The sequence below is a fragment of the Struthio camelus genome, chromosome 2 (assembly GCF_040807025.1).
Source record: "Struthio camelus isolate bStrCam1 chromosome 2, bStrCam1.hap1, whole genome shotgun sequence".
NCBI classification, from domain to species: domain Eukaryota; kingdom Metazoa; phylum Chordata; class Aves; order Struthioniformes; family Struthionidae; genus Struthio; species Struthio camelus.
The window spans coordinates 59,828,805-59,850,242 of NC_090943.1; the positions used below are offsets into that span (position 1 = coordinate 59,828,805).

The 21,438-nt window shown below is 40.8% G+C and overlaps 1 protein-coding gene across 8 annotated transcripts in view; it reads left to right on the plus strand.

Annotated features, from left to right (window-relative positions):
• HECW1 (HECT, C2 and WW domain containing E3 ubiquitin protein ligase 1) overlaps window positions 1–21,438 on the plus strand; it is a 308,997-nt gene that overhangs the window by 180,235 nt on the left and 107,324 nt on the right. For all 8 annotated transcript variants that reach the window (XM_068935996.1, XM_068935991.1, XM_068935998.1 and 5 more), the window contains one exon: window positions 21,010–21,085. In XM_068935996.1, coding sequence (XP_068792097.1) covers window positions 21,010–21,085 — 76 coding nt within the window. The remainder of the gene's footprint in view (window positions 1–21,009; window positions 21,086–21,438) is intronic.

The following is a 21,438-nucleotide window of genomic DNA, read 5'->3' on the forward strand; positions in this document are numbered from 1 at the left end:
TGCTCAGCTGGAAGGAAGAGACATGTAGACTACAGCAGTCAAGTACAAAATGCTCTCTGCCAGGATGCCAGTGTAAAAGGGCCTCTAACAGTATATATGCTAAGAAACAATTGCTGTAAGATAGTGGATTTTACTCAGTGGCTGTTCAAGGTGAATAATTCTGAAAAAAAGGAGCTGAATCCACAAACTGGGTGGAAGGTAATCTCTGTGTATGATTCTGGTCTGTTGGAAATAGCTGTCCATTTTAGATGTTTTCCCGATGTGATTTTTCTTGCACGATAATTGCGATGCTCTCTGTATTCCTTACATGCTCGTAGTTTGCCACCGTTGTAGTCTAACACCATGAAGTGGCACAATCTAAGTCTTTGAATTTAAAAAAAATATTAAATGACTGTAGAGTTTCTTCAGCATTTAACAGAAAGGTCTGTACATCATTGGTTTTCTGAAAACATTCAAGGAACAGTTTGGCCACCTGATGATGTCTGGAGATGTAACGCCTCACAGTAAGTTAATCAGAGGTAAAAGAGAGAAGTGTAGTATTACCTCTTAGCTGGGAATTGGCAATGATTTTAATATGTGCACAGGAAATTTGTTAGTGTATTTACATTGTGGAGTTCTATGTGCGCTCATTTTGTGCTTGTCTTGAAATGTTCTAGAGAGGTGAAGTTTAAAAAAAAAAGAGAGAGAGAGAGCAGAGAAAGCAAGGCAAAAGATTTTCATTAGTAGTCTGTTGTTTTGAGCTCCAGTTCATAGTAACACCTAAAGCTCTAATCTGGGATTGGGCTCCAAGGCACTATGCTCTGAATAGGTATGCCAGCCAGTACAAGAGCTCCAGTTAACAAGCATTATGAGAGCAGAGTTTCCTGCCAGAATTTGTCCCCATTAGCTGCAAAATATAGGAGAATTATTTTTAGTGAGAGAACAACCCTTAACACATTTGTTACAGCTGAAAAGCGTCATGAATTCATTTTTGCACTTCCATTTTGCTTCATTATAAAACCATGGTAGTGTTTTGCAGCCAGATTTGGCAATATTCAGTTATGTTTAAGCATGCTTACTCATGTGAGCAGCCCCCTGATAGCTGCACAGTTGAGCCCTTAGTTTGGTATAATTACATTTTTTTGTTATGCTTTTCTATATCCTAATTAGCACTGCTTCACAGAATTTGAAGGTTAACAACATGTCCAGATTATTTGTTATAGCCACCTCAGTAACACAGGCATTTTTTAGAATCTGGATGCATAAAGAACATTGTATCTACACTGCTATTACTCTGTCACGTAGTGAGCGTTCCGTTTCTGTGAATTAGTGGAATCAGAAAGCATGACCAGCATGTAATTTGGTCTGCAACTGCAGCATAACTATAGTCATTGCATTATAAATAATAACCTTTTTCTTCCTTTTATTTCCTCTGCTCACATTCTAAATTGGGATGATGGGCAAGAGATTTTCTTCAAAGATTAAGAAAATCCATTTGCACTGAAGACCTCTTCTGATTATACCGGTTTCAATAATACTGGCTTTTATGGTCCTGATTCAGTAAAGCTGTGGGGCACATGCTGAAATCGGGCACATGCCTGTAGTGGAAATTTTTCGGGATTTTCTTCTGAATTGGCAGAATGTTTCAAAACAGAACAGAATTAGCAAGTGGAGTCACTTCAAAATAGCACTTTTGTTCTGTAAATTAAAATATGGCAGTAGATAAATTGACCGATCTGTGTGGCTTGTGGCTTTTCTTTTCCCTCTCTTGAAGCTGACTTTTTCAATTCAATGTAGTTCAAACTCCTATCACCACCAGTTTATGTTAGGATAGGCTTGCACCGCTTAAGAGAGAGGAGCTCTCTCAGAATTTATCTAACAAGCACAAATTGAGCAGAGGAGATACAAACGATGTTCTTTGTGAATGATTTCCTGAGGAGCAGGAAATTCACAGCACGGGAGTACGTTCTTTTTGGTGTTCCAAGCTAAGTGGATTGTGTCTGTTCTTTCCAGCACACAGCGGTGTTTGCATATTTAAGTAAGTCGCTTGATTTTGTAGTCTTCATAATTTCCTGACCTGTCTGTATGAAAGCAGGAGATGTAGTGTATTTGTGGTGAAGGGATGGGTTTTCAAATACAAGCACCTAAGGTTAGGATTGGTGCCAAAAATCAGAACTGGTCTGAGAATGCCTTAACACACAAAACGGACCCAGAATACTCTTCAATGCTTTTTCTGCACTAAATCACGTGTATATTTCACATGCATCTTCAAGGACTGCATCTCTAGAAGAGATGGGGAAAAAAGGCCCTTTTGTGAGCGTGAGGGTGATGCAGGGGAACTGATCAACATGGCTGAACACATTACTTCTCTAGAATGATGTAGGTGTCACTGGGGACGTACAGCAGGCTGGTCATGCAGCTTTGAAACAGTTGACACAGAGCACTGGGTCAAGCAGTGACTTTGTAAATATTGCCGATACGTTGAAAGCCAGTGCCCTTTTGCAGCCTGTGGTAACACACTAGGGAATCCAGGTAATACACTAGAGAATGAAAGAACTAATCCTATATATCAAATGTGTCTCTGGCAGAGCACCAAACACATGAAGTATAGTAAAGCTGTATGCCTATGCTGACAGGGCAGTTGAGGTGCACGTACTATTCTTTGCACTAAAAAATCAGTGGAAAGTGAGTGATCTGAAATGGAAGTTGTGTGGTACTGACATTGTCCTAATACTTTGGTCCTTTTTGCGTATGCACCTGATAACTTCATAATCTAATTATTTTGTTTTGCACATCATGTACTGCCACAGGCATAGCTGCAATGGATTTAAATGGTGAAGAGACTGCATAGGAAAGAGCGGGCATCTGTTAAATTATTAAACAAAACAGTTCTTCAAGTGTTAATTTATCAAACTTTTCCTAACGTGCTAGCCTGAACTTGCAGTTGTGCAGTCAAGCTAGCAGGGACAGAACAAAAGGCGGGGTAAGGCCACCGTTTGCCCATCTCCATTTGAAATGTTGCCAACTCCTTGCCGTCATGTGGACTCCAAATAAGCAGAGCTAGCCATGGAGCAGCTGAGCAATCCCTAGGGATCACTGGCCACCATGTTCTCTTCACTCTGAAGATCAGCCTCTTCAATTTGGGGTTCCTCCTTGTTGCCCTCATCTCCCTGCACACTCAGAAACAGAGTTTAGGGAAATACTTGGGACTGATCACAAAGAGAAGCTAGTGGAGATGCACAGGTTTAACCTTACTGGGCATCTGATCCTATATGAACTTCTAAATGTAGATTTAGAGTCCTTGAATTAGCAGACTTGCAGTGCAGCGCAGAGTTGAAATGAACAAATAAAAAGCATGACAGATGGGAAACTGAAGTGATTTTATTTCAGCAACACCAAGAAGATCATTACACAAGCCATTTATTTGTTAATGGGTTCAATACGTGTGTGGTATTTCCCAGCCACTTACTTTCCAAATATCTCTTGTTATGGCCAGGTAATAGCCATACTAATAGTCTGCACATCATATTACTGTCTTCTGTAGTTGAGCAAATTATGGAAAGATCAGTGACTGTTCAGCACACTGCACGCGAGTGTAATCGTCTCTGTTCTGGTATGTAGTGCTAGCGATGTTCTCATTCCTGTTACATCCAGGCCTTGTAAACGTGGTGTAAAACTCTTGACTTTGATCTAGTTGTTCCTGTCTTATACTAGCATAATAGGTTATGCTCTGGCCTTTTATATTTGTGTGTACTCTCTACTGCTTCTGGTTACATCTGTGAAAAACAGGACAGTTCTTGGAATTATACAGTGTGGCCGAGGGCAGATTATTTCAAGTTTTGTTGAGGGAGGAAAGAAGGATTTAGAGCTGAGGAGTGTGCTTCAGAGATGAAGACGACAGACTTCTGAATGAAGCATCTCTTGCTTCCTCCCTTCTAGGAGTTACTTACTGTGATGAAGCACAGATCATGTCTAATTGATTGTGGGCGGAACACAAATTAAATTACTAGAGGTACTCTAGGTTACATGACATACCTTTCCAACATGTATCATCCATCAGTTGCAAGAAGATTTGATTTGATGTTGCTTTACAAAATAGAAGGTTTCTGCCCTTTCTCTCAGCATTTATCAATTTGATTAGTAATTGTCAATTTTGTATGTGTTGGCCTAAGTCTCACTGGATGGTTTGGAGGCCTGCTAATGGAATAAAAAAGCCACGTTGTATTCTAGGTATTTTTGGTGTGTGTTTGACTACCATTTAGAGACAGCACCATTATATTTGGCCTGCTCTTGCCTAAAAAAAAATTAATTTGCAATGGGAAAAAAGGAACTGGAGCGCTGCCAGGCTGAATTCTCTGCAAGATCCAGCTAGTCCAGCGTCACAGGTTTGTGGAAACTAAAAGAACTCTGCAGTGCGTGGGCATGAAATAAGCACTTTCTTTCCCTAGGTCTCATTGGCTATGTCTGCATTACTGACTATTTTATTATAAGGAGGAAGGGACCAGGGTCTGATTTGCTGTGCTCCATTACGTTTCCAGGACCGCCTGTCCACATCATGTCTTTGCTGACCATGTCATTTGCCCTAGTTGTCCATTCTGTGTGTGCTATTCTATACAATTGGTTTGGACATCTTTATGTTTTATCTCATATATGAGTCGCAGTATCTTATCTCTCAGGTATACACTAAGAATTAATGGTTTGTGAAGTGCTTAGAAATTCTAAAATGAAATGTATTGTCACAGTCTTGAATTTGCTAATAATTCCTATTAGCTGTTGAGATAAAGCAGAGGACTTATGAGTAAATATTAGCTGTTTTGAAAAGCAGAGTGGCCTGACGTGTCCATCCAGGATGGTTAGCATACTCAGCTGTGGTCATCAGATTAGAATAAAGAAGAAATGACTCATGTTAAGGAAAGAATGCAAATATTAGCTGAGTGACAACTGTTTGTGTGGATAAACCTTCCAAAGAAGTTGCATAAATTTTAAAAGGTGTACAGGGAAACACATGAACTCAGATAGTACTTATTCAAAGCAATGAATAAAATCCCAAATGACTCTCTAAGAACAGGGCAAAATAAGCAGATGGAGCTGGGGCACTGAAAGGAACTTGTCTTATAAAACTATTATGATGTAAAACCTCTGTGATAATATGAAAATAAAGCATTAGCAACACTTGGGAAATACAGCAGAATTACCAGTTTATGGGTTTATTTTTAAAAAATTGTGATGTCTCTGCGAGATTAGTGATTTCTAAAACAACGCTAGGATGCCAGAGGCCTGTCTCCCCTTTTGAAGGTGCTGATTTGCGTAACAGTATCTGCTGCTAGGTTTCAGGCATGCTACTCGGTGAAAAAAGAAAGGAAGAGGAGGCTTAAGCTGCAGGGAGAGATGTTTAAACAGATGTTGTTAAGGTTTTTAAGTCTATTGGTATAGATTATGCCAATCTGAAAGCTAGATCCGTTGAAGGTAATAGAGATCATCTTGCTGAATTTGTGGGCTTTATCTCAAACTCTATATGAACTTCACAGAAATTTAAGCTAGATATAAATTGCTTGTCATTTGCATTGTGTTTCCTTGCCTGCCTGTTTTTAATTAATCTTATTTTGCTGTGAGGTGTGACGCTTTGGACTGTGACTTGGAGTGTAATGCAAATCATCCAGAAGATTGAGTAAAATTTAAACATTTTACAGAAAGGAGTGAAGGAGACTTATCTTGAATCTCTGTCTCATGGGACTCTTGATGCACTGCCTAAGCTGCCCTCTGCTCTGTCTTGCAGTCATAGCTGTAGCTTGCAGGTTTACAGATGTGAGGGAAATGCCTAGTACACAGAGATGAGAAATGAACTGAATACATCACTGGTGTATTTGCTGTGCAAAACAAAAGTATAATTTTGCAAAGCTTCAGTGCACAGTTGAGAAGACTGAGAAATTCTGGGCTAGAAGTACCGACTCTAAAGTCTCTAAACACCCACAACTGAAGCAGTTGGAAGATTTAATGGAATCAAATATTCCTCAGCTAAAGGGTACTTTATTCCTGTGGCCAGCTGGAGAGCTGGTATAGTGGAAGGAAAACAGGCAAGTAGGTACAAGTCCTCTTTTTGTGTCCAGACATTGCTTGTATCTGAGCACGAATCGAGGTATGAACTTAGGCTGAGGTTGGGAACTCCATGCTGAGTTTCTCACTCATGCATTTCAGCAGCTGACATCTCCTAAGGTGGCTGTTTTCCAGCACTGACAAACAGCCATACATGTGGAGGGAAAAAAAGATATCATTAAACTTGCCAAAACTAGATCTGAAGCTTGCACTGAACTTTTCTGAGCAGACCCAGTCCTACAATGAAATTTCATCTCTGCTGCAGCTGACAGATGCCATTGACTTTAGTCCTGCTCAAATTTTCAAATAACTAAGCATTTTCAAGAAGCCAATGAAAAGGAGAAGAATAACCTATTTTTCCTGAAATCTTCTCTTTTCCTCTTTTGCTTTCCTCAGTACCAGGAAGAGGAGGAGAAGGGAGGAAGGTTTGGGGAGAGAAGAAAAAACAGCACTTAAAATAAGTCCTGAAATAACCCAGACCCTCAAATAACCTACATGAAATAAGATAAAAAGGCAATGAGAATGAATTGCAAGGTGACTAAATGGGAGAGAGGGAATAGGATGGGAGGGAAGAGGGGCAGACAACAGAGATGGCTGTGAGGTGCAATTTAGCTTGCGCACATATATAATTTGTGGACTTGTCATATTGAAATTTTTGGAGATAATTCATAGGTTACTTGGGTGAAAATACTCAGAAAAGGTGAAAAAGAAGAACAGATGGTGACAGAAAGCTAAAAAGTTGTTTGATAGCCCCACCTCACATCAGTGCCTTGCAGATATCTGCCCTGTCAATGTAGTGTGTGTGTTTGTGCTTGTGTACATACATCTATTTGCACATGCACGCAAGCCCTATCATTATTATATCATCCTTTCCATCTAGTTCTTTTTTCGGTCTCTCTTATGTTTTCTACTCTTAATTTTCAGATGTGTATTTCCTAATTTTTCTACCAATGATTCAGGCCTAGGTTCATGTTTTATTTGAACCTTGAATATCTTGATTTTCCTCTACTTACTTTTCACAAAACTCAGATGATACAAAACTATATATATATAATGTCATATAAGTTGGGGAAAGGTGATGATCTGAGACACCTGAGTTAAAAAAAAAAAAAAAAAAGGAAGAAGGAGGATTACAATTTATATTCATGAAGAGGCAGAGTAGAAACTTCACAGTTATCTTTTAGGTTTGCATTTCCTAGTTTCTAAGAGCTTGGCAGGATAATCATGTTCCCTTAACATAGTTCTGATGATGAAATACAGTTATATAACATCACATACTTTTCTAAATCATTTAGGCTGTAATTATTTCTTGTATGAACGATTAAGAGCAAAAGAAACTCAAGTGGGGAAAGGGAGGTAGGTCAGTATGTTATACCTCAGCATACATGCATAGGAATTTTTCTTAAGAAATGAGAGTTCTGAATCCTTTGTTCATTTCTTAATTCTAGAATCTCATGAGAAACATTTTTGCACTTACGTTGAACATCTGTCCGTTTTTCCCAGCTAGCTAGCTGAGTTCTCAGATATGGACATTTCTGTATACACTGAAAGCATGCCATCCTTCCTTGCTTAAAATCTCCAGTTTAAAATCGGGCTTAAATTCTTATGTCTGTAAAATCTGATGGAAGGCATCTAAGTTGCTTTTATATAGCTCTGTTTTGACTCAGTGGATCTGATTCATGCCTACATTGAGGCCTTTTCTACCTTTCTGGCAATGTTAATAGGACTTTATGGTGAATATAAGTATAAACTATATTAATTAGATCGCACGTTGATAGTGTTAGCAAAGGGCCACCAGTGTTGTTCATATTACTTAACTAACCCTGGCAATTGTTAAACCTGGGGTGAGTTCACAAAATTTGTAACAGATTGTATTATTTCAGGTACCAGCACATTTTTGAGCTTTTTGTCTAGCAGACCAGAACAGTAGTGTAACAGTGATTCCTGAGGTAGAATATCTGAGACCTGCTAATATCTGTTACCATAGGGCTGACGGAGCTACACAGAAGCAGTAAAGGCTATTACCTATGGGCTGGAGGTGCCCGTAGTTGTTAGGAAACCCTGGTTTTAGTAGCCGCGTATTTGTTTCTCTTGTTGTTCCCAACAGGAGCTAATCTATCTATCCTAGCAATTTAGCAGGTTTGGAAGCTGCTGCCATCAGCTTTGACTTCTAATGAAGCTATACTGATCACTTTTTTTTTTTGAGAAAGAGGGGGAGGGAGTTTTTAGGTTGTGGAAGTTCTGAAATTTTAGAAATTAATCATATTCTTCCCTCATACATGTGCTCCACTGCTCTGCTCTTTGCTTTCCACTTTTTCTACAGAGCCTTGCACTTTCTTTTTTCCCCTTTTCCACTTTTTCTTTCCTTTCTTTTCTAGTACACTACTTTCATGTTTTTCTTGTCTGCTTCCCTTTAGAGTGTTTCAGAGCTCGTGATTAGGAGCCCCAGCCTGAGGAACATGCTGTGCCCTGGCCCCTACCAGCCTTGAGACCATGTAGCTGCCTCCCAGGCAGCTGGCCAAGAGCAGTCACTGTGTAAGCCCTGAAGTGGGGTGGACTAAGCTGTGAGCAGCACCCTGGCATTTGAGATCTCCTGTTTTGTTGTAAGGGTGAGCCATGGCTACGCCTGAGGCCCAGCTTGCAGGCTGCTCGTGAAGCTGCCTTCCTGCGCAGGAGTACCCTGTGAGTCTTCATGCCTTTTTGAGCTGTTACTACTGAGAAGGCTGCTGCTCAGGGTTTACAAGTTTATTGTTCAGTTGTGCCTTTGAGGGTGAGGAAAGCTGCCAGATCTCTATCTCATGACATCCTCACTTGCTGCTGTGAGTGATGCCTCACTGACAGAGAGGAATAGGCAGGGCAGCACAGGCTGCTTCAGTGCCCTGCAGTTCAGGGATGTATAATGCTGCTGCAGCAGAAGAGGATAAAATATTAATACTGTGAAGTCAGCGGCAAAACTGCTGCCACTTTCAGAAGGATCGGAGTTGACCTCCATGTTCAGCTATCGCTCTTCATGTCTCGCTCACTGACTAGCAACGCGGATGTGTCCAAAATAGGAGGGAAAACATTGTATTTCTTGTTAGCCCCTTTCCAAGTGGTTAAAGGGGCATAGTCCAAGAGGCAGCCTGGGTTGGACCTGTTCCATGTAGCCCAAAGTTTTGGACACAGGTCAAGAAAGTTTTGTTCGTGGTTGTGCAGGAAAGAGAAGAGCAGAGTGAGCACTGCTGCTGAAAGGGTAGCCTCATCCCAGAGCACCCAGTCTCCTCGTCATCACAGCCTCCAGCCCCTGCAATGCCAGCAGCTCTACAACTCCTCCACTTTTCCCTTCTCCATTCCTTTCATACAGCAGCAGGCAAACGAGCTTGATATCTATCTCTATAGGGAAGGAAGCAGCTGTTTGCCTGACAGAGGGCAGGAATGTTCCTGGTGGGGATGAAGGGAGAGATGTTTTATACAGAAGATACCTGCCTTCATGTGAGGTGTGTTTGGCAAAGGGAGGGATCTGAGCATGGGGGGCACACAGTGCTTGTGGGGAAGGGAACCACTCGTCTATTTGAGTATTATTCCTCCCCACTGGAATGAGCATGATGAGGGTGGTTTGGGAAGTGTGGGGTATTAACCTCTGAGATGCCGTGCTCTGTTCTATCGGAAAGGTTTCACAGGGTTAACTGAAATGTTTGAAACCAATTTTACACAGATTTACATTGAAACTGACACAGGCAACAGAAAACACCTCTGTTGCTCATAGGACATGATTTATTTATTAGCATATACAAGAATTAAGTCATTATGCATGCTGTAGCTAATGATTTCTTTGTAGTGACAGCACGCCTGCATTTAGTTGACATTCCTTTCCCCCTCCTGTCATATTTAATGAAATTGCATTCAGAAGTCTTTTGCATCCAATATGCGGCAGGTCAAATCCTTCCTGAGGCTTTCCATGATATCTAAATTACTGTAGTGAACTCAGCTGTTATCAGAGATTGGATTTCCCTGTGTTTTCCCCCAAAGTGTTTCGCATATCTCGAGGCTGCTAGAATAGCCTACCATACTCATTTTCAGGGTGAGTTTGGCCCCTCTTTTTTTTTCTTCCTTCAGATTGATCTGTGCTGTTATGTATGAGGAGTGGCTGAGAGAGCTGGATTTGTTCAGTCTTAAGAGATGTCTTAGGTGGGATATTATTGATGCCTTTAATGGGAGGGTATAGAGAAGGAGCCAGACTCGTCTCACAGTTCATGGTGAAATGAAGAGAGGCAGACACAGTTGCAACAAGGGAAATTCTGATCGGATATGAGGGGTTTGGGATTTTTTTTGTTGTTGTTTTGTTGCTATAGAGGTAGTCAAACATTAGAATGGGTTGCCCAGAGAGATTGTGGAATCTCTTTGGAGATTGTCTTTGGAGATGTTCAAAACTTGACTGGACAGATCCCTGAGTAACCTGCTCTAAAACTGGTCCTGCTTTGACTGAGGGGTTGAACCAAATGACCTCCAGAGATGCCTTCTGACCTAGGTTATTCTGTGACAATGTCGTTATGATGAATATTCCCACAAGCCCACTTCACTGGAGAAGACTGTTGAATTTTTAAAGCCCACTGCTGTACAAAGTAACAAAGTAAGAAAATCAAAACAGTGGATGCTCAGCTGCAGTGGCCAAATAGGAAAACAAAGGCATATTTTTACCAAAAAGAAACTCCATGGGTTTACTGATAGGATAAGCATTTTCTAATAGATTTGATGTATCTCTCAAAAGATACACAGGAGAAACGCTGTGTGTGAATGAGACTGCATTAACTAGAAAACCATAGATACCAATTAACTAGAAAACCGTAGATACCATAAAGGAAAGGGATCTTTTTCTTCTTTTACCTTTTCTATGCCATCATAGCTGGAAAAATGTTCTGTGGTGTGTAAGTGTTTTATTAGTAATTTGGCAAGATTGAGGGACTTTTGAAGTAGCAGGGATATTTCTCTATTAAATCAGGCTATAAGTCTCTGCAGTCACCTCATTTCTGCCTAAAGTAGGATCCAAAGCTGAAAGTAAAGGATCTGTAACTCACCTCTAGAAAAAATGGCATTCATAGTGAATTGATATTTGGGACATTCATTTAGAAAAATGGGCATTGTTCACTGGCTCGCTTCTTCCTTTGTGGTGCAAAGGGTTATTGGCTAGCTTCCCTCGGCCAGGCTCTTTGACAGCTAGAGTAATGCACTGAGCCATTCCTCAAAACCAGCTCACCCGAAGAATATGGTTGTCTCTCACAAGTGTGAGCATTACTCATCTGTGTCCTTGTCCCAATTAAACTACGTTAGAAGAGAGAGGAGTCTCTGAAGCTCTGATAAAGACTGCTTGGAAGCTCAATGTACTGTATAATGCAGTTTCCTGCCTTCTGAAGATGACATGGATATGTCAGGGTATCGAGTATTTCCACCGTATGTGCCCTACATTTTGATCGCTCTCATCACTTTGCAGTTCAGCGAAAAAAAGGATTAGTGGCAATTTTTTAATTCTTAGTAGAAGAAAAAATATTTTCTTGAAAAGTTTGAATTTATCATCTGCAGAGGCAGATTCTATGCAGATTTACTGGATGTGAACAGTGCCCAGTGGGCCTATATTGCTTGACAAGGTAGAGCTCCCAGTTATTTCAGTGGGTGTAGGGACTTGGGTAGCTGTTCCTGGCAGAATAATATTTACAAGCAGTTTTTGCTTGTCAGAGTGCTTAAGCGCATTAGTGCTGTGTACATGGACCTGTCAAATTTACAGGGCTGATCTTGTCCTGCATTAAGGGAGTTTGGGGCAAATCTAGTCTTAAGATTTCCTTAAAGTCTTTTTTCTGTATAGTAGTATCTCTGGGGAGCAGAGAGCTGTTTAGTAACTGCAAGGAACCTTCTTCCCTCCTAATGAGACCAGAGGCAAGGGCGCTGGAAAACAAGAGCCTTTTGTTTAAGTAAAAGTTTGGTTTGCACACTGGGGCTGTAAACAACTATCATCCTTTGGACTGCTTTAAACTTGCTGAGACTTGTTAGTGCTCAAAGGCCCATGAACATCAAATAGCATAGCCAATGTGAGCATCTGGTGAGATATATTGCAGAAAGCAGTCCTCCCAGAAGTTTGCTACATATGCAGGAAAAATTACTGCTGCTTAGATATAAGGCAGCAGTCAACTCAGAAAGATCAACCCAAACGCTATTCACATGCATATGTGATTGTATTCAAGTACCTGAGACTAAGTTAAATTTACTTATATGTACATTCAGAAAGTGGAGGAAGATCAACCTCTCTAATCAAAGCTTTTCCTCTGCTGCCAAAGGATAGCTGAAGTCTATTAGGCAGAACTGTTGAAACAATGAAAAGGCTAAATCTAATAAAACCTTAGGAAGAAAAGAACGTTGGACTCTGTGGGAGACGCTGATTTGTTGCCTCAATTTTGTTCTAATTGCAAGTGGTTGCTCGTAACGTCCCAGTTTTGTAGCTTCTGGTTATGCTGAAACAGCACTCTGCTTGCATAGGGTGGATGGGTAATATGAAATACCTTCATGCCATCATGCACACTTGGTACGCGTGGTGCATTCTGTCAATGAATTCCCTCTTGTCATCAGCCTGTTGATAGTTGAAGAGTTTACGGATGGCACTAAACAGCAATTTTGATCTGTAACTTAATTTGAATTCCCCAGGTTGTTATCTAGAATCTGCTGAAAGAATTTGTAACATTTTCGTTGGAAAAAAATTGCTTACTTGCTTGCTAGCTTTTTTAAGGGTTTCTAGAAGAGAAGCTTTGGGAATTAAAAGCTTCTATCTCCTTGAAAAAAAAAATGCATTGATCAATAAGCATTGCTAAAAGATGCAGCAAGGGCAGCCTCTGTGGATATGGGGCTATTGCCACATGCCTGCAAAGGTAAATTCTCTCCTTGATTGGGGAATGGCATTCACAAAGCCCAGTATTACAAGGCCAGAACAGGACTGACCACAACACATGGGGAAAACTGTGTGTGTGTGGTCGCAGTCCTTCAGGGATCCAAGCTGGTTGCAGAGAACCCAGTGGGGAATTAGACTCTGCTCATAGGGAAATTGGCTGCATGCTACTTGGAATCACCTGATAGGAAAATATTGCAGTGCCAGTACAGTGGCTTAACAAGCTAACAGGATAAGTGGAATATATTGCATTCAAGAGCTGGATTAATTCTGTTAACAGAATGAGGGTTGTAGCTGAAGCACTGCCACGAATCAGGGCTAGAGTTTCAAAGTGGTGCCTGGGATTATAACCGTAACTCTATCGGTGACTGAGTCATGGAGCTCAGCTCTCCATTTGCTCATGATTCCCTCCTTGCGTCCCAGCACGCTCTGCAGTCTGAGATACAGAGGAGGTCAGGTGATGGGGAGAAAGGAAGCACTTTTTAAGTCTGTTTCTTTAGTCAGGTTTTTTTCTAAAACTATTCCTTTTCAAAGTCAGCACTGGAGGAAATCGGAGTATTTATCCATTTTCAGGAGACCTGTTGAGGGGAATTCCCTCCCTGAAGAGTCTGGTATAGTATCAAGTATGAACTTGAGACAATGTCTTATGTTCTTTTACTGTGCAAGGGTCCCTCACTGCTGAGCTGTGGAATGGCTGTGTAGACGTCTTCTGCTAGCTCAAAGGATTGTCTTAATATTAGAGAGTTCAGTGAAATCAAGAGGCCAACAATAAAAGACAGCAAAACTAGGTTAGAGGAGAAAAAAGCTTTTGAAGAACTCTTGAGGCTTGCGTCATGTATGTTGTTCTGTTAAAATAAGAGCTGAAAGCTGATTTAAACAGACATCAGCAAAGCAGTGCAGAGTAGAAACTGGTGCTCTGCCACTGTGTCACTCTGCTGTGCCTGTTAACCTTGGGAGTTTTGGACCTGTCTTATCTCTCAGGTGAACTGAAAGATGCAAGCAGATGGAAGCAGGCAGAGGACAAAGCATCAGTTTCCTCTTTTGCTCCTGACTGTTGCATTCAGGCCTTTAACCTTGTGTAGTTTATTTTAAATCTGCAGGCAAATTAAGTGCTCTTGAAAAGCAGACACCAGAGAACTGGAGCCTGACCCAAGCACAGTGCAGGCAGTTACTGCACAGCCTGCCTTTCCTCCCAGCTTTGCAACAGCATGTCTTTAGTTCTGACATATCTGGCACTATTGCTTTTTTCTTTTGCTGATGCACGATTTAGGACTGAGTAGAGGCCATTTTTCACTTGTGATTTGAACCAAAACAGGCCACAGGCTTCCCTTTTTGGCAAAGATCATTTTAATCTTGTTTACTGCTTTTCATCCTTAAAGCTGCCGTATACAAACAAAAGATACTTTACTGCTTTACTTTTGTATTTTGAGCTTTCTTTCACTGTGGACTTCCAACTTTCCTACAAATTATACAGCCCTGCTTAGGAGTGTGAGCCCCTCTGAATAGTTTGGTATGTTCTTAGAACTGCTTCTAGTTTAAGAGAGCTAATAAAAGATTCATCTTGTTAATAGATAGTATGGTCTAAGCTTGAGCTGTGCCAGTTTACAGTATCTGGATATTTAATCTACATGAAATATTACTACAGTTACAATCTGTGCTGTCAGTGAAAAATATTCTGGATTTTAATTAGCACCTTTTAGAATTGGAACTGTGTAGGATTAAGATTTAGATCACTTCCAGAATGTTTACCGTAGGAAAAGTCATCATGTACAAACAGCTCGTGCAACGTTGAGTCTAATGCCACTGCTGTGTGCTCTGTTTTAAATGCAAGAAATACTGGACTATGTGAGATAATCCACATCAATTATGATCATTAAATGTTACCAAGTTTTGCAGCAGAAGCTACTGAAGTAATTTGAAGCAGAAGTAATTGAGCTATTAGTGCAGAGTAAAATTTCTTAAACCAGAGGTTTTTTTCTACTTACTAGATAAGAGAATTGTTTTGTGCTTTGTTTTAATTCCTTTGTCTGTGTAGTCATAGTGGCCAAAAACGCTCTTCTCAAGAGGAGTGTGTAACGTAATGACAAGACTAAGGCATAACTATGTTTTTCTTTCTGCATGTGGAAAAAGGAGTATATCCTTGTATTTGCCAGCTCTGCATGTCTAGATATGGTAGAAGCATGCAATAAAAACGTATTAATCGTGTTTCATATCAGCAGGACTTTTAAAATAGATTGGGCTGCACAATATACAAACATACTAAAGGGATCTTAGAAACTGGTGCAGACCCTGCTTTACCAGCATGTGGGCTGCACATGGCAAAGTTTTCCCTTAGTGGATACTTGGCACTGTTACAGCTAAGTCTGCTGCCTAAAAGCAGATTATCTCCTGCAGCACCAGGCAAATGTGGTTACAGCCTCTCCTAGGCCTACGTTCATGCTGTCCTTGTGTCCCAAAGCGTTTGTCTTATCACAACCTCGAGGTATGGGGAGGCTGAACAGGGACACCTGAGGTGGGCCATAGAGGCCAGTTTAGTTTCAGGAGGAGAAATCTTGTTCTTGTTACTCCTCTCTGTGTCGGGATGGACCAGTGAAGGGAAAGGTATTTTAGGAGATACTTGGGGTTTCTTAGATCCTGCTTAGACAAAGCACTACTGACGCACATGGAGTTTTGTCTCAGTAAGAGCTGATGGATATAATACTCTGGGATTTCTCAAGGTTGTTTTTTTTCATAACTGACTGTGGCAGAGAGGGAATCTCAGGGGCTCCATTTGCAAATGTGTAGCCTACCTTCTTTCTCATTCAGTGTCACACAAGTTCATTCTAGCATTTGCAGGAACTACTCACAAGGAAAAGGGATACTAGGAAAAAAATCCATTATTTTTAGCTTTCTGTCTTCTCCTCCTGTCTTCCTTTTTCCCCCTCTGCTGAAAAAATGAAAAACAATACCAAACATGGACCTTTTACAGAATTCAGCAAGTCCTGAGAGACTTGGATCTGGCCTCAAGTACCTACACAGATTTTTGCAGATAGCCATGAGGTGCTCTGGAGATCGCTACATGTGTGTGCTTCAAAAGTTGGGAAACTCTATGCTAGACCAGAAAAATGTTGTTTAAGATGTTCATGCTGTTCATAATATTTTAGAGTATGTACTGATACTTCCTTTAACTGCTTGAGAACACACGTTCCTACCATGGCAGTAACAGCTCTGATTTAAGCAAGGAAAGTGAAAGAACATTTGAATCTAGTTCAGGAAACCTGTAGTCTTCTGAGAGATTCAGGTAGGCTTGAACTTGCAGCTCAAGCCCCTCTCTCACTTAAAAAAAAATTAGCAAACTAATTTAGACTGAGCTCTCATTTTAAAGGTATAAAGAGCACCAAAGCGGCAGAGGGCAAATTACATTTCATCATTTTCATTCAAAGACATCAGTCTAAAATACCGAGTGATGAGATGAACGTTATTTTTCACAGTTGTTTAGCTGTGTTTTAACTGACAGTTGAGAAGATGGGTCTTTTTACCTCCCTATGACTAAATTCAAATTACAGTGACAAAACTGCAGAAATAATTGCGTTGTTGCCACAGAATCAGTCTAGATTTCTTTTATTGTGAGTGGCAAGAAGGAAGACTATGACCCATGCACTTTTTTCATCTCAAGCTTCAAAACTTTCTAAATCTCAGTCAGAGCAGTTGTTAGTGATAAACAGTGAGCGTCTACTCAGCTATATCCTATACCATACAGAATGCTTTTAGCCTTTTCCTCACTACCATGTAGAATATGGCTAGTACATTAGGAAGCAGTGAATCTGAACAGAAACAAATAATTTTCTTCTTTTTAACCTAGAAGATTGGACTAACACTGGAAGACTTTTCTCATTGTTTTTAAGCTCCTGAGCTGTTTGGATTAATCCTGAAAACCTTACCTTCAGCTAGACAGAAGTGCAAACAAAATTACCTTGTCTTGTCAAAAAACTGAGGGGGAGAACCCTTGTCTACTCAGCTTTCTTCACATAGTGAACTAAATCGAGCCATGCTGTTGGTATATCTTTCCTCCTTCCCCCATCATTCTTTTTGACTTCTTGGAGCATCCAGATTAAAGTAAAATTGCTCTCCCAGCCTTCATAATATCCTTGCCAGTGTGTGACTATGCATAATAATTCCTTCCTTTGTGGGAGGATGTGTTACTGTTCTTGGACCCACTCTGGCACACGCTCTGCAATGTCTCAGGCATGCCCGGGACGCGTATTTCAGGTGCGAAGGTGGAACCTATGTGTGGTAAGAGAGACAGTCAAGGATCGGAGCTGGGGGATGTGTGAGTTTTTAGCAGGAATGCTGGAGGAAAACACATACAGTTTTGGGATGGTAGACCTGTATAGGAGGGCATTCAGGAGAGTTATGAGGCATTTAGGAAGTGTTACAACTAGGATCTTGGTTTGGGGAAGCAGGGGTGGAAAGGAGAGGACAGGGAGGTAACTGCGACCTCCTGAGGTTCACATTCTGAAGTATTTAATGACCTACCCATTCAGTCAAGTTATACGACCATCTCCATCAATTTTACTGCCAAGCTTTCCTTTTGTTGGCTGCCTGGACTGTGGTAAAATTGGACACATTTTAAAAGAGTGTTCTGGTGTGTTTAAAATTACTGAGGTTAAATGCTAGCCATTATCAAAATGACTAGCATGGTATCTTAGAAAGCTGTACTAGGATAAACTAAAGAGCATATAATTCAGTTACACAGTAGGGCTGTTTTTTAGTCTTACTTTCATATTGCAACTTCAGATGCTGCTGATAAAGCAAGAGTTGGCTTCTGCAAGCAGCTGTGCACTTGACTCATCACACCAGTATCCGTGGGAGTAATTCTGGATGTAGCATTCCTCTTATCAGGAGATGCTTATGGGGCTTGGTTTGCCTTTACGATATTGTTTGACCTTTTTTGACCTTTTGAAAAAATCTTTAACAATCCTTCCGAAATAATCTGTTGCTTTTGCGATAATCTATTGCTTTTTGGGAACTAGATGACAGGAAATACTGTTATGTTTCTTGCAGATCTCATATGCCAAAGTACATTTGAAATAGACTACTGTTGAAAAGGATCGGATATTTTTTCTTGTGGAATTTTTTTAATTGGAAAACAACAGCAAACATGATGTTTATTGGTGATAATAAAACAGGTCCTATTTTATTCTCACCAGAATGAACATTATAGAGAGGTTTGTAGTAACTTGATTTCCATGGGAGAGCATCCCAGGCATCTTTTTTTTAATTATTTGGAGTTGAAATTGGCAGTATTTGCTGCTGCTGTTGTTACTTCTTGTTCACAGTTGTGTTAGGTTCTTTGAAGACAACCCAGTGAGTGAGGTGGAACCACTAGAGAAAAGGCAGATTGCTCCTGGCCTTAGAGAACACTAGATCTGCTCAGGGGAGGAAGCTGAAGAAAGTGACAGCACAGAGTGGGAAGCCAGTGGTTCAAGGAGAGCCTGTAGTGAAGAGCAAGGAGCCAACGGCCAGTTTTAGGGACTAACGAGGCTGCACGAGGTCTGCTACAACTAGGAAAGTTGCTGATAAAAGTCCTTGGAATAAGGAAAATTTGAATTAGGAAAATTACGTCAACGTTTCAGAAGCATCACATCACATCAGAGCTGTTTCCCACTGAAAGCCAGAGTGAATAATTTATAAACACCCAAGCCGTTTAAGAGCCTAACTCTGATTAAATTCATGGATGCTGTGTTTATACGGTGAAAACCAGGAGCACTTCCTAGCCCCTGGGTACACATGTGCACCCCAGCCTCATCCCACTTTCTTGTAGGGGTGAGTCCTAAGGCATACCCTCACTTTTCATTCCACCCTCACCTCCCTGTGCCTTGATTTCTATGGGAAAGCGTGGGGCAAATGGAGATTGAGGAAGCACTTCCACAGGACCTCTGTCCTGCTTGACTGAGTGGTGAGCACAAAAATGTACAGTGTGAAGTGTACCCGCTCCACAGAATAGCTGGATCTATTAGGAGTGAATCTAACTCATTTTTTCCCCTCAGCATAGCTTGCTTCACTCATGGTTGGACGTATTATTACTCTCTTTGTGGTTGGACGTATTATTACTCTCTTTGTATAGTGCCAAGCTTTGCTAGTGCAGCTTTGGCCACACTGGGAATACTTTGCTAATGTAATACACTAGTATAACTATGCTGATACAATTTCACCAATGTAGATGCAGCCCAAAAAGAGACATTTAATAGCAACTTATTTGGGGGTTTTGAACGTGTTGATGTTCGCAGGACCCCATCATTTGCACCCCAGACTATTCAAAACATGAGCTGTTAAACTAATACTGATTTGTGTTAGAACTAAGAACTCTGGAGAAGTGTTTAAGGACTGAGGAAAAAAGTGCAGGTTTTAGCATGTTTACATATGAGATCAGTTGGCCCAATCACTATCCTGGACAAAATTGTGAAAAGACCGTAAGTAGTAAGTATTAAAGGGTAGTGTTAGTCAGAGCAGTAGTGTGAAAAATATGTTTTGACCCGGAAATTTGTAATTGTTTCTCCGTGAGATTACAGCTTTGGCTGATAAAGGTAACTGTGTTCTTATCATAATATTCATCAAATACATTACAGATTTCTTAGTTGCATATAGTATTCTGATGTAGGCTCTTTTCAGAAATCAGTGGTGGCTTTATTAAATAGATTAAAATCTGGTTAGCTGAGAAATCCCAAACTGCAATTGCAGGTAATTAGCTGTGATATATGGCGGTGTTTCTGCTGAAATTTGATCTTGGTCCGCCTCTATTCAGTAGCCCTTTTCCCATTCAAAGAGTCTGTAAGAAGCAAATCGATTGTGGTGAAAAGTCAAGCCCAGGAAAGCCCCTTTTTTTTTTTTTTTTAAATGGCATCTAAATCCACCCTGATTTTTCCTCCAGGCCTCATTTGAATCCTAACCTGTTAACTGCTTGTTTCTAAATCCTTCTAACTGGGCTGCAGTGCCCCCTTCCCCATGTTTTGAAGTGAGGCAAAGAAGAGCTGGTTCTCCAAGTTAAGCATTAATACACAATTATTCAATATACTGAGTGATGAGTCACAGCTGAGTGGGACTTCAGTTATGGTTTCCTGGCGGAAAGTGGAACTTCACTGCCTAAGTGCTCTTCTTCTTTTTTGTCTGAAAGCCGAGCAGCAGCACTAGTGAGGAGCTGTGGCTTCCCAGGAGCAGAACAACGCTTAAGTTTGGCTCCCGAGTCAGGGGGAGGCAGGCAGTAATTGCACCACCTCCCTGCTGAACTTGGAGCCCAACTCACGACTGCATCTCCTCTGCTGCATTCAGGGCAACTGCAGTTAGCAACGCTGTCCCACAGCTGATGCTGGTTCCTCCTGGTGCCGCTGGTGCTGGAGCAAGGGGCGCTTCTGCTGTCAGGTTCTGATCTCAGTCAGCAAGCAGTCTATGTCGTAATGTCCACACAACAGCAACCCATCAAAAAACTCGTTGAACCAAAGCCTAGCATTAAAACCCACAGAGTGGATCTGACCCCTATCTTTTGAGCGAGTACAAAGGGTCATCTATTGATATTTCTTTTCAGATTCACCCTCAGTATTTGTTATTATCATAATTCACACTTCTGTTTGCACACAATATTAGTAAGCTCTCTGAGCTGTTTTCCTCACATGCAGTAAATTTCCTCGAACAAGATTTTCTACTCTAGTAATAACAGTTTACAAATACAGAAGTTATTATTAGAGGTGAGAGCCACATCCCCATCCTTAAGTGTTACTTTCATCCCTTGTTTAGTAAATAGTTCCTGTTTGGGTGAGGAACTGCTATATTTAAAATTAGAGAAGTATTCTGTCGTTGTGTTTTCTTAAAGAAAAGCTTCCTTACTCTGGGCTACTAGCGTCCTAAATCGTTACCTGGATAAAAACACTGTCTTGGTTAAAAGTTGTCTGATTGATTCTTATTTGATTATACTGTAAAAAAGAGTTACTAAGCAGTTTGTCTGTTCAAGAGATACCGGAGACTCCTCTCTCTCACCATTCTTCTTCTTCCAACAGATTTTTAAAAGTATCACCAATGAAGATTCAATCCAAGGACAAGGAAGTCGGAGACTGATCAGTTTTTCACTGTCAGGTGAGTCAGTGTCGGTGGGAAGGTTTTAAGCCCAGAGAGCAGGAGACAAACTATTAAAACCATTCTATTTACATATGTAGTATACACACACAGACACACACACACACACACACACACACACACACACACACATATAAATATATATAAAAAATACATATGCATGCTTTTATAGCTGTTGCTCTAGCAGTGACCCTGAGACAGAGAACTAATAGCTGTCCTATGAATATTACCACATCTGCTTCCTTCAGGAAGAAGAGTTATATGTTGAAGTGCCTTGTTCAATCAGAGTTTTGGGGCCAGATTTGTTTTAGGTAAAGCCTTTTCTATTTATGATTAAATGTGATGCTGTGTAT